This window comes from Gekko japonicus, unplaced genomic scaffold (genome assembly GCF_001447785.1).
Source record: "Gekko japonicus isolate JY-2015 unplaced genomic scaffold, Gekko_japonicus_V1.1 scaffold209, whole genome shotgun sequence".
In the NCBI taxonomy this organism is placed as follows: domain Eukaryota; kingdom Metazoa; phylum Chordata; class Lepidosauria; order Squamata; family Gekkonidae; genus Gekko; species Gekko japonicus.
Window position 1 is genome coordinate 1173658 of NW_015172009.1, and position 12916 is coordinate 1186573.

Consider the following 12916-nt stretch of genomic DNA (forward strand, 5'->3'; position numbering starts at 1 on the left):
CCCCCCCCCCCTTTCTGCTCTGGTATTACGCCAATACAGTACAGAAAAGATTTGGACCAACTGGTGCTACCAAATAAATTGCCTTTCATTCAATCAGGTCAAACTTACTGATAATGATTGAATTCATTTAAGGTTCTTAATTGGAAGCAAAATTTTCTCTCACACCGTTACCCAAATCAGCCCTGTCATGTCAGCCTTGTCATTTGAAGAGTGTTCCCTATACTTCATCGGATACAACCAGGAAGTTATTTTATTGATTTAACCGAAATACAGAATAAAAAAGGGAGAGCAAGGCTGAGACTGAACAATTTAATGGAGACAGTACAGCAACAATTTACATATTGCTACCCAGTCTAATCTAAGACTAGATACCCCATCACAGTTACTTTTAATCCCAATTATATTTCTCCCATATGGGCTGTTCCAGAGAAAACAAACCAAGGGTGAGATTTTGAAATGAAACAAAAAAGGGTCCCTTTCCAGGTCAGGATGCAATGGGAAGGGACTGGCTGGCAGTAAATCAGATTGACAGCAGATGGAGAAAGCTAAGAGAGCTAATAGGAAGAACTGGAGAGTGAATTCCAGGAAGGGAAGAATGAGGCTTGGGGTGTTTTCCCACTAGACCTTAAATCCAGGTTCAATCCTGTCCCTGAACTTACATTCTACACTACACTCGAGTTCACCCCTGTAATTATCTCGGGGTATTTTTTGTTTCCACATTACATTGAGGTCACCCCGGTTTTGCCCCACACTTGTCCCGGGATAAACGGATGCTGTTATAACCAGGGATAAATGCAAAGTATTGTGTTGCGAGTTGGATTCTGATAAAACCAGGTATGAGATCCAAGTGCGGAAAGGACCAAAGAGAAAATCTACTGCACCTTTCTTGATGAGGAAGATGCTGGAAGAAGGTTCTGGGGCTGAACCAACTGCAAGAAATTAGGGCTAGAAATGGAGGGCCCTTATCATAACCTGAACTTTCCTCAGCTCCAGTGGAGGAGCTGAGTCATTGTCCTACTTTGGTGCAGGACTAGGATCTGTGATGGCATTGGACCAAAACTGCGGGATCTAGTTGCCCATTGGTGAACATTCTTTGAATCTTGGACCCCATTGGAACAAAGTTAGGATTCAGGCTGTGACAGTGAAACCAACTATGGTACAAGGGACACTTAAATATGCATAGGCAATCTGCCTAGGATAGATGAGAACATGGACCTGCGGTAGTTAGGACAGGGGCAAATTGTCCTTGTATCAACCGGGAACTGCCTGCCTTTGCAAAGAAAATTTCAATATATTGATATTATTTTAGAATTGTGAAGTACTGACTTCTGTTACAGTACTTTTTTGATGATTTTTGTTTCAGAGTTTCCTAGAAATTGTGCTGAATATTTCTTTAAATTCTCATTTGAAAAAAGCAGATGTACCACCACCCAAAAGTATAACAGGTTTTAGTTCACTCCTTCCAACTCAACAGTGCCTGTTCCTTGAATAAAAGAGAAAAAGCCCATTTCCTTTTATTATAAATGATCAAGTAAGCTCAACTTCTAAAAACAAGAAGCCAATTTCTTTAATTTTTTGGCATTACAGATTTCAAAACATTGAAATGAAATCCACACACACACACACACACACACAACAACAACAACTTCAGCTGTTGGAATGTCAACTGTTCTCTGACTAGTAGGTCAAACCAGCAAATTTCCATTTTCTATTAAAGATACTGTAAAGGCCTAGTTAATAAATCTATATCCAGCATTTCATGTTACCTACAAAAAGGCATCAGATAACTAGTTTTTGAAATGTGAAAACAACATAAATACAACAGACATTACCAGACCTGTTACTAGACCCACCCCAGTTTTAAAATGTACATTTGTAACCTTGGAAATGATACTCAAGATCTACCATATCACTGTGGATAATTTCTATATACCTTACACATCAGGAATATACTTCAAAATATTTCCCTACCACCATCACCTGAAAAAGGAAAGAAATAGAGCTGTTTTAGTGTAGTGAATCAAGCAAAAATATTATTAATTCACTATTGTCAAGTAATACCTGCAACTGAGAGACTATACTCCATATTTTATCTATTCATTAATCAGTTACATGGTTAAAAAGCAAGGCGATTGTTCAGCTATGAAGTCTTTAAGCAGCAGATAACCCTGATATTATTCAAGGAGAGAAATGTAACTTGAAGCATTGTAATAACAAAGTCAGCACAGAGGCTGCTTGTGCATAGCTTACACTACAATCAGCACATTTTGTTTCTGAAGTGCTTCATGAAGTGGATCTGCCCTCAGAGAGCCCTTCGCACCCCATTATATGACCCAGGTTAAAGGCATTTATTTTATTGTATCCAGAGATGTGTGTTGTTCAGAAAAGCTGCAAATACTTTTCACTCTCATTTCTTTAAGCAACAAAGTTGGCCTGCAGCCTCTCAACTTTCAAATATCCCAGGACCCTCCAGCTCCCCCCTTGTCTTAATCCTTTACTTTCTGAAACAATACAGTGTTAGTGACTTGGCATTAGCCAATGAGTCCAGACAATAGGTGATTCTGAGCCCTGATTTATTGGGATGGGTTTTTTATATGTGCCCTGTGGTGATTGTAAATGAATTGTCAATAGGACTTCTTTCTGTGCAAATGGCATTCAAACTGATAGTTAGGAATTTGTCACCCTCTGGGCAACTATTTGAAACGTATTTGTTTCATGGCTAGTTGTATTTTTTTCTTGGTTAGAAAAAGGAATAGGATTGACTCCAATGATTAATAGAACTAACAAATTAATTTGCTTATAGGATAGATAGATAAAATATTCTTTACAAAACTGAGATTTTCAATATAAGGTTTCTTTTACTTTCATAGGCTGCGGTCACACACACTAAATAATGCACTTTCAATCAACTTTCAGTGTACTTTCCAACTGGATTTTATTTATTTATTTATGTATTTATTTATTTATTTATTTATTTTTAGGATTTATATCCCGCCCTATCCAACAACTCAGGGTGGCTAACAGACGTTAAAATATGCTTACAATCAAACAGCATAATAAAACAATGTATCCTACATAAAATTTGGTGCTCTGATAATTTACATAAAAACCAAGATGCGCGACGTCCCACACTGGCGGCCAGTTCTTCATGGCATAAGCATGAGTGCCAGGAGAAATGTTTCCCAGCTCTGTAGGGCGGCACTTACCCCGACACCCTTGCCCTGCGGAACTGCACCAGGTCCCGCAGAGCCTGGATCTCCTCCAGGAGCTCGTTCCACCAGGTGGGAGCCGCCACCAAAAACGCCCTAGCCCTGGTTTGGGCCAGCTTCACTCCTCGGGGACCTGGGACTTCCAGTAGATGGAGATTCTCCGATTTTACTGTGTGAACTGGCAAAATCCAGTTGGAAAGTGCACTGAAAGTGGATTGAAAGTGCATTATTTAGTGTGTGACTGCAACCTTAGACAAAACACACACACACAGTGCTCACAGTCAAACCTGAGCGTGATAGCACGGCAAAAGCTATTTTTACAGTATTGTCCAAGCTTTTCTTCTTGTGTTTCTTTTGTTGCAACTGCTTTTCCCCTCATTAAAAAGCAAACTGTTTCTATCAGCTCTAATGGAGTTTAACTGGGAACTGACTGGGGGTTTTCTTCTTAGAGACTAACAAAATGTGGCAGGATATGAGCTTTTGTGAGTGAGAAGAAGTGAGCAGTGACTCACGAAAGCTCATCCCCTGCCACAAATGTTAGTCTCTAAGGTGCTACTGGAGTCTTACTCTTTTCTGCTGCTACAGATGGACTAACACGGCTACCCATCTTGATTTTTTTCTGTAGCTGATAAAAAGATCAGCACTAGAGAACAGCAAGATGTGCTTTCTGAGGATTGCTAGATAACTGAGCACAAAGCATGAGGAAGAAACCTTTTGAACGTTCAGGGGTGGGAAATCAGTTGTCCAATCATGGAGAACTTGATGGGGGAAGGAGCCAGTGTGTCATTGCTACCTGGCAAATAATCTAGAAGCATGGGTAAGGGAATGAGTGCCACAAGGACACTACAGGAGCAAGGAAAGAATGAATTAAGGGACACTATAGAAGCTCCCTTGTTACAGCACTTCATTAGGAACCACAGTAGTAAAAAAATACAGCTGAATACTGTTGAAATAGAGTTGCCATGTGGAAGACTCCTTTAACTATAAAAGTAACCTCCCTTTCACTGTGGCAAGATCAGATATTTCTCTCTATCCTTATTCTTACCACACAAAAAAAACAACTGGGCGGTGTCCTCTCTCTCTCTCTCTCTCTCTCTCTCTCTTTCTCTCTCTCTTCCCTGTGATAAAATTCTCCAAATGTGGGTCAAGTTCTGTTGTCTTTTTGCCCCAGTCTTAGAGGAGGAGTATCTTTAAGTTCTGTGTGGAATATTAAATATACAATTACTACATTACCTTCCGGGCAGCCGTTCTCTTTGTTACTTCCATGCAGGGATGTTGAATTCCTTGACTGGAGAGCAAATATGATACAGTGGGTAGAGCACTGGTCTCAGTTATGGAGAACAGTATGAAGCACACTAAATAGCCTTGGGCAAGTTGCTGGCTTACAGTCTAATCTACCTTGCAGAGGTCATATCTGCTAAAATGCCTCTCTGACATCATTGTAGAAATAGGGTTGGCAAGTCGTAAATAATCCGCAGCAGGGGACTCCCGGCTTCCTCCGGGAGAGAGCGCCCCCCGGGAGAGCGCACCCCCCGCGAGCACGTCACCCAGAAGTGATGCGGCCACGTTGGGCGCGTCGGGGGCGGGGCTGCGGTCATCTGAGGGGAAAACATAGAGTTTTCCCTCAGATGACCACAGCCCCGCCCCCAGCGCGCCCGGCGTGGCTGCGTCACTTCCGGGTGACGTGCTGACGCCGGGCACGTCCCGTGCTTTGGGGGTGGGGTTCCTTCGAGGCCCGATCCGCCAGCAGCGGGGAACGGGCCTCTGGGGCGGGGGTTTCCCCGCCCCCCAGGGGGACTTGGCAAGCCTATGTAGAAAATTCGCAAGGTACAGGTTATGAAAAAATGAAAACATAAAATGCAAAGTCAATGAATAAATCAAGGACTAGATTGCTGTGTCCTCCAAGGCTTCAGTGTTCCTGTTCTCTTGTGGTATTAGTACAGTGCCAGCTTGGTGCTAGCAAGGTAGTCAGTGGGGCAGTGGTCTGGTTCTTCTTACTTCTACAACATTCCTGGATGCATTTGAGCAGTTGATAGGTCAGTCCAAGGTGTGTGAGTGTGTTTCACATGTAATCATAGTTTCGCTATCATTGGTTTGCCACCCAGTCCCACTGGATGGACAACTGCTCCAATGAAACTGGCAGACCTCCATGCAGGATTAACTAGAAAAAAAACTATGAACAAATTTTAATTCTTCTTTTCCCACTAAAGCTCTTAGTGATCTAATGTATATATTCTTCAAAACATTCTATAAGTTGTTCTTTTCCATTATGAATAGATCAAAATAGCACAGAAAACAGGAGGCATCTGGACATTCCCTTGCTTGTGGGTGTTTTTACAAGTGACTGATCATAAGAATGCTTTTTAGTGTGAAAGGCCTAAGTAGTGAATATTGTTAAAGCAGGACAGAGAGAATGCTTTTTCAATCAAATACACAGTCCAGCCGATGCTTTTTATACATTCAAATAACAGTGCAGGAAATTCAAAAACTATTTTAAACCTTATTTATGAAAACAGGCTAACCTATACTTCAAATGCAGTTTCACTGATTAGCTGAGATAAAAGTAGTGTACTGAACTGGCAGGATTGACAAACAATCCTTCGTTTTATCTAAGTGTAATGACTTCACAGCATACACGGGGGAGGGGGGGAACAGTAATAGTTTGTCTTTTTAGATTATGCATAGATTGCTATAAGCATACAGATCTCAGTTTGCTTTAGGTATGAATAACTGAGATTGTTTTAGAATCACCAGCCAGCTTATTATAAAACCTAGTGCAAACCAGAGTGGTACAGAGAAGTGGCACAGAGATGGAACAAAGAATTCTGAGCTAATTTTCTAAGTATTCAAAAGCCTTCATATATGTTGTCAGACAACTTAGGCCTATTACCCTCATGATCTAGATGGGAGCTAAGGATCAAAGGCTATGGATGGCTGCTCTGTACCTTTCACCTCTGCACTGTGGAGCTGACAACCACTTTTTCATGTGTGTGGAAACCAGATCCTGGCAACAGAAGGAACTCTTGCCTCAGCGTTCCAAAGCAGAGTTGGAAACAGAAGGTGAATGATGCCTCTCTTTCCCCAGATTACAGTTGACAGTTTGAAGAGGATCTGTGGCTGCATGGAGGAACACATATTTTGTGTGAGGAAGGTCCCCATTAAAGGTTCTCAGGCAACAAGCCAGGGGAAAGGCCTCCTCTGTCTGAGATTCTAAAGAACTGCTGGTGGTCAAATAGTGAATTAGTCTGACTGAGGGGGAGAGGCAGCTACCTATGCACTGAAGCTGACTCCAGCAAGCCCAGTGCAAACAGGCTGAGACAACATTATTAAGGACAGAAATTGCTGTGGGATGACTCCCAGCAGCCAAAGAACTAAAAGTATTCTTGAGCTCCCTGAGGCAAGGATCTAAGCATGAGTAAAAAAAATGTCTCTGACTCAGGATTTCATAGCTTCTTAGACTTCTACTACTCACATTGGCCTGTCCACAAACAAGACTCACAAAGCTTCTAGAAACAGTCCATCAGAACAAGGGGTTGGATGTTGGAGAGAAGTCAGCAGACTCCAGAAGTCTGTGTGCATCTTCTATGAAAGGTCTTGCTGCATCTCTTTAATGTTGCAGGCACCCATCACGTGCATAATGACGGGCATATTGCTAGTGTAATAATGCTGTCATTCCTTCTTTCCTTTGCTTACTTCCCCTTTAACCAGGGCTATTTTTGAGCAGGAACGCACAAGAACAGAGTTCCGGCTGGCTTCAGAGTTGGCTACACCCACTACAGCCAAAAACTCTGCATGCGTGGCTACAGAGGGAAGGCCTGGAGAGTGACCCCACCCCCCGGTGACTCCGAGGTGGGCGGGCTAGGGGGGTTCTGGAAGGACCTTCCTCGGCCTGTACTATGTTAAACTGCCTTCCCTTCCCTTCCAGGGGGATCTTGCCCAGGATCCCCGCAGCCACGGGGCACCCAGGCAAGCCAAAGGAATGCATGGGGTGTGGCCTAATAGGCTAATGAGCTGCACTGTCAGGGGTGTGGCCTAATAGGCTAATGATTTTCTGCTGTTGGGTGTGGCCTATTATGCTAATGAGTTCCTGCTGGGCTTTTTCTACAAGAAAAGCCCTGCCTTTAATCTTTTGCCAAGCTCTGTAAGTTGAGGCCTTAACCATCTTTTCCTCAGCTACTCAGCTGAGAATTCTGTTTCTTCTTTGCTAAACTGAGAATGTGGAACAAGGAAATCTTATGCTTGTCTTGTTGTTTCTCCTTCCCTGTGGCTCTGCAAATGTGCTTATGTCACTCATACAGATTTCTTAGTTTTATTTTTCAATGTCACCCAATTCTTAAGTAACTTCAGTCTGTGACTGTGAGATCGTGTTTTTTTTCCTTTGTTTCCTAAACAATGTATGAAAGTTTACTCTGACATTAGAATATTTCATACAAACTCTTGGTATTAAGTGAGCCTGGAAATATTTTACTCTTCTACTTCCTTCTGTATTTGATGGTTGACACTCCTTGTTCTAAATTCCTGTCCCATGACTAAGCTGTTTGGAAACTTTTGCTGCTAAAAAAACCCTCCCTCCCTTTCCCCTTTGGGAGAAATATTCTACCATCAGGTAAAGTGTGATACAGAGTTCCCATTAAGTCATCTTTAAAACAAGGAAAGGTTCAAAACCAATGTTTACATTAATGAAACTCAGTGAAGACTCTAATGTAAACCATAAAAAGGGAACAATCTTCCATGTTTTTTTTCAGCTCTGGTAAAACGTATCTGGTAAAATGCTTTCTGTAATCTATGCAATCCAAGAAAAGTAAAGGCAGGAACGCAAGTGTAAGTTTGCTAAGGGGCCATTAAAAAAAAAAAAAGCACTCTGCCTTCTAAAGGGACTTACCAAATTCACAGTTGTTGCACCAGTGCCAACTCTTCTCATTACATGTGTTCTCTTGCTTTCCCCCTCCTCTCCTGGCTCACCTGAAATGTCAGTTGGCCCTGGAACAAAAAGGGTCAGCAAGGAGAGGAGGAAGAGAACACCCATAATAGAGATGGCCTCTTAAATTAAACCAAATAGTCTACATAAGGACGAGAGTTGGATTAACCATACTTATATTCCAATGTCTGCCAACAGCCATTGTGGATGATGTGCTCTTGTAGATGATACTCCCATCATTCTCCCTGCTCACAGTTCCTCAGTGTGATCCCTGAGACTCTGGAGCTTTGGAACAACCTTAAAAGGTAAAGGTTCCCTTGCTCGAAAGCCAGTCGAATCCGACTCTAGGGTTGCGGTGCTCATCTCCGTTTCAAAGCCGAAGAGCCAGCGCTGTCCAAATACGTTTCCGTGGTCATGTGGCCGGCATGACTAAACACCAAGGCGCCCAGAACGCTGTTACCTTCCCACTGAAGTGGTACCTATTTATCTACTTGCAATTTCTCACTTTCGAACTGCTAGGTTGGCAGGAGCTAGAACTAGAGACGGGAGCTCACTCCGTCATGCGGCAACCCAGGTCTCGAACTGCTGAACTACCGACCTTCCACAGCCAATCCTTTTCATTCCCCAGTTTTCAACATGCTGTACCTAAAACATAGGGTTAGTTCTCTTTCTCATGATAAACAATCTGGTCAGGTAGGTTATCCGTATTCTCAAATGTATAGATAAGGAATTGAGGCTGAATGGTAAAGACTTGCTTGAGGCTATGCACCAAGCTGGAATTAGTTTCCAAGTCTTTTGAGTATCACATACGGATCTCTGTCCCTAAATCTATGTGGGAGCCGGACCAATGCTGCTTGTTTCAGCTGAAGAGTTCTGCTGTAAATTGTTTTGACCACAATTGCCATAGTCTCATCATGGCCAGAACCGGAATGTAGAATTCTCTTCTGGGCTGATTTAGCACGTTGCCTTGCAGCACTTGGCAGTTCCTGTTGGCGCTGGAACAAAAAGCGTCTGAGTATCACATTTCTTCTTGCCACTTTTTGTAAAACTCTTTTTTCAAAACCTTGCAGTTAACCATAAAACGAAATGCCTTTTTTAGAACTGACAGGTTGCCATGTCTTAAGTTGCTAGGCTCTTGGAGTGTTTGGAAATAAAACTGAGGCATGAAGTCCACTTGCTCACCACAGCTGAGACTCTTGAAAACTCCAGTCCGTGCTGACATTTAGAAGCATGTGTTGCAGGTTGTGGCTTTGTATTGTTTTGTTGTAGTTTCAGCAAAGGAGTGGCAAGAAACTTACATCATTTCCAGTAACGAAGAGCCTGGGGCTTTCTTTCCCAAATGGTTTGCACTCTGTCTTCTGGATTTGGTACAGTCTGTACAAATGTGACTCCAGGAAAGAAAGGTTTTTGCATTAACTTGTTTCAAACAACCTTGCTTTTGTGCCTTTCTCCTCCCTGCCTCCTCATTTGAACATGTAAATTCACTGTACTCTGGATTATTTAAGAGACATAATCCACATCCTGTACAGTTAGTGAGAGTTTCCCAGGTAACTCTCTAGAGCTAAAATAGAATTATCCATAAAACCAAAATAAGGTAAAATTTAGTACTGAAATATGAACCTTGGAATGCATATGAATCCTGTGACATGGCATAAAGCATGCTACTTTCCAACACAATCTTGCGGTCCTCTCCCAGATACTAGCTGCCCCTGCTGATTAGTGGCCAAATATTGTCAGGGTTGCTCTGTTGTCGTTTGTATGATATGCTTCTGGTAGATATGCAGAAGTTACTTTCCCTCATCAGCATTTTTTCCACATTTAATTTTCACATAAAATGAAGGTAATTCTTCAGCACATCATTTTGTTGTTCACATTACTAGACTGAACATGGGTTTCAAAGAAAGGTGCATCTTGGATTTCCTAACAACTGAATACGATGTGGGATTTCTGATTTATCCATTCCCAAGCAGCGACATACAGTTACCAAAGAAGTAGAAAGATACAATTTGATGTCACTGTGTTAATTCCAAATGGATTCTGGTTCAGTAAGCATGCTCAAAACAAAGAGACCAAACATTTGAAGTTAGCTACATTTTATTTGGCTGGCACAGATACCAACCAATTAAAGCGATCTCTGATAAGCAATTATGTGCCTCAAGATTATTGTTGGTGATATTTAACCATCAATACAGTTGGTGATGGTAACGCCTATGTGTTTTTAATAGATAAATTTTATGCTTTAATTTTTGTATCGGGTGGGGTTCCTTTTTGAAAGTTTTCCAAGTTTTATCAATACATAACTTTCCAGATTACAGTGTAGAGTAGCTCCTATGCTAATATGCTGTTTATAGCATTGCCAGTCCCCTGGTTGGGGCAGGGGATGTGGCAGCAGGTTAAAAGCTTTTTAAACGGCTATTGGGCCTATGATGTCACACCTTTCTAGGAATGACAGGGAACTCTATGGTAAAAAAACAGAACTTTGTGCAATTCCTGGATAGTACTGATGACATGCCTGGGTTTTTCTCTTAAGTGATGTCACACCATTGCTGATAGCTGCTCCCTCCCCATGTCCCCACCCAACCCTGGTCTCCCACAGCGACTCTGATTGCTGGAGTTGACTTTCAGAAAGGCTCTTCATCAACTTCAGGTAAATACTAACTATAGAACACCATCAAAAAGACTGTGCATAGAACCCATTTTTAAAATGGCTTATCTCCCTTATAAATAAAAGCCGAATGGTGGTGGCACTTCTCTAGAACATTCCACACGCTCCAAAATCAGTTTGCTCTCTGATCTGTCATTCAGAGGGTGTCCCTATCCACTGGCTGCTTTGCCTGAGTCGTGCCTCCAACATTCTAAACATTTTGCTGTTCCTCTCCCCCCCATAGCCAGTCAGAACACAGAAGTTATTTGCATATGCATCCTCATTGGCCTCTGCCTCGGAACACAGAGGTCGTTTGCATATGCGACTTGATTGGCTTTTGCCTCTAACATTCTAAACAGTTTGCTCTTCTGAGGTAAAATGTGTCCAATCTCCAGGTGAGGGCTGGAGATCACTCAAAATTACAACTGTTCTTTAGGTAGCAGAGATCAGTTCCTCTGGAGAAAATGGTGGACTCAGTGTCATTATACCCTGTTGAGATCGCCACAGCAAATTGACACTTGAGTGTCCAAGGCCAGGGCACCCACCCAGGGCCGTTGTATTTATTTCCACAACAGGCCTTTTTCCTAGTAAATGGATAAAACATACAGTAGTAGGAAGTGTCTCCTGAGCCTGACAAGGGATAGGCCCTTGTCTGTGGCGGCAGACCTCAGATTGCTTACAGCTCCCCCCCCCCCATCTATTATTACTAAGTTATCAAAAAATCTGCAGGGGTGGCCAAACTGTGGCTCAGGAGCCGCATGCGGCTCTTTCACACATATTGTGTGGCTTCCGGCAGGGCAGCTAGGGAAGCAAAGGGAAGGCATGCCTCCCCAATCGGTCTTCCCTTCCCCAGTCAGTGTTCCCCTCCCGAAGAAGGCTTGAGGCAGGGGGGAGCAGAGAAAGAAAGCAACTTTAACTTTAAATGCATTCTGAAAGCCCCCCCCCCCAAGCCTACAAATATCATTGGACAAATAAATATTATGAATATCTATTTTTACTCATTTTGTTTTCATTTTGGCAGTTAATAAAAAAGCAAATTTGCATATTTTTCAGTAAAAACGTCTGTAATGTTTGTTCATGTCATGCGGCTCTCAAACATCTATTCTATGTGGCTCTTATGTTAAGCAAGTTTGGCCACCCCTGATCTATAAGAATATGAATAGACAATAAATTAGGTAAATAATGTGATTCAATTTGTACCTTCTTATATACTGTAGCTTCTTGGATCCAAAGTACCATAAATCAGAGGAGTTTCTTAATTTTATTTATTAATTTAAGGGATAAGTACCAAGCATTTCCTGCTTTCCAGGCATCCAGTCAAAACATCCTGCACACTATAAATCCCTGTGCCCCCAGAAAAGCTGCAGCCAAGAGTCCGAATATCACAGGATGCAGTACAGGGGGCTGCAGTGGGAATAAGCAAATTTCCCTTCTGCAAATTCTCCTCCATCCATGGCTCTTGGGATCCCAGCCAGCATCTTAAAGACATGCACTAAATATAAATTCATAAACCTCTAGGTGAATTGTGTGCCCTTTCACTTGGAAAATAATATTCTTATAATGGTAACAGAAATTCACGTTCACTATCAGATTGTTCATTTACATTGTGGGGTGCTTTTAACATTAGGAGCCAAGCTTTTCAACCTACATCTTAATCTGTCTTTCATTTTTTTATAGTTTCCTCTTGCATTACCACATATAAGAAGACACCACCTCCAGTCCCACCAAGAACTACCACCAAACCTTTTATCTCTATCACAGCGCAGAGCAGCACAGAATCTGCTCAGGATGCCTATATGGATGGACATGGGCAAAGGGGAGATATCATCAGCCAATCAGGACTTAGCAACTCCACAGAGAGCTTGGACAGCATGAAGGCACTGACTGCTGCTATTGAGGCAGCTAATGCGCAGATTCATGGCCCTGCCAGTCAGCATATAGGTAACAACACTGCCACCGTCACCACCACTACCACTGTTGCTACAGTTACTGCAGACGACAGAAAGAGGGACCACTTCAAGAAAAACAGATGCCTGTCCATTGGAATACAGGTATAATTAAACAATAAATTATTGCTAAGCATCTTAGCTTGATACTTAAGAGTTGTTGTTTTTTTACCTGTGGAATAGCTATGATGCCCTTCGT

At 42.3% G+C, this 12916-nt stretch overlaps 1 protein-coding gene across 1 annotated transcript in view; it reads left to right on the forward strand.

Annotated features, from left to right (window-relative positions):
- DLGAP1 (discs large homolog associated protein 1) overlaps positions 1-12916 on the forward strand; it is a 176726-nt gene that overhangs the window by 113456 nt on the left and 50354 nt on the right. The window contains exon 5 of the mRNA XM_015420221.1: positions 12449-12822. Within this exon, the coding sequence (XP_015275707.1) occupies positions 12449-12822 (374 nt within the window). The remainder of the gene's footprint in view (positions 1-12448; positions 12823-12916) is intronic.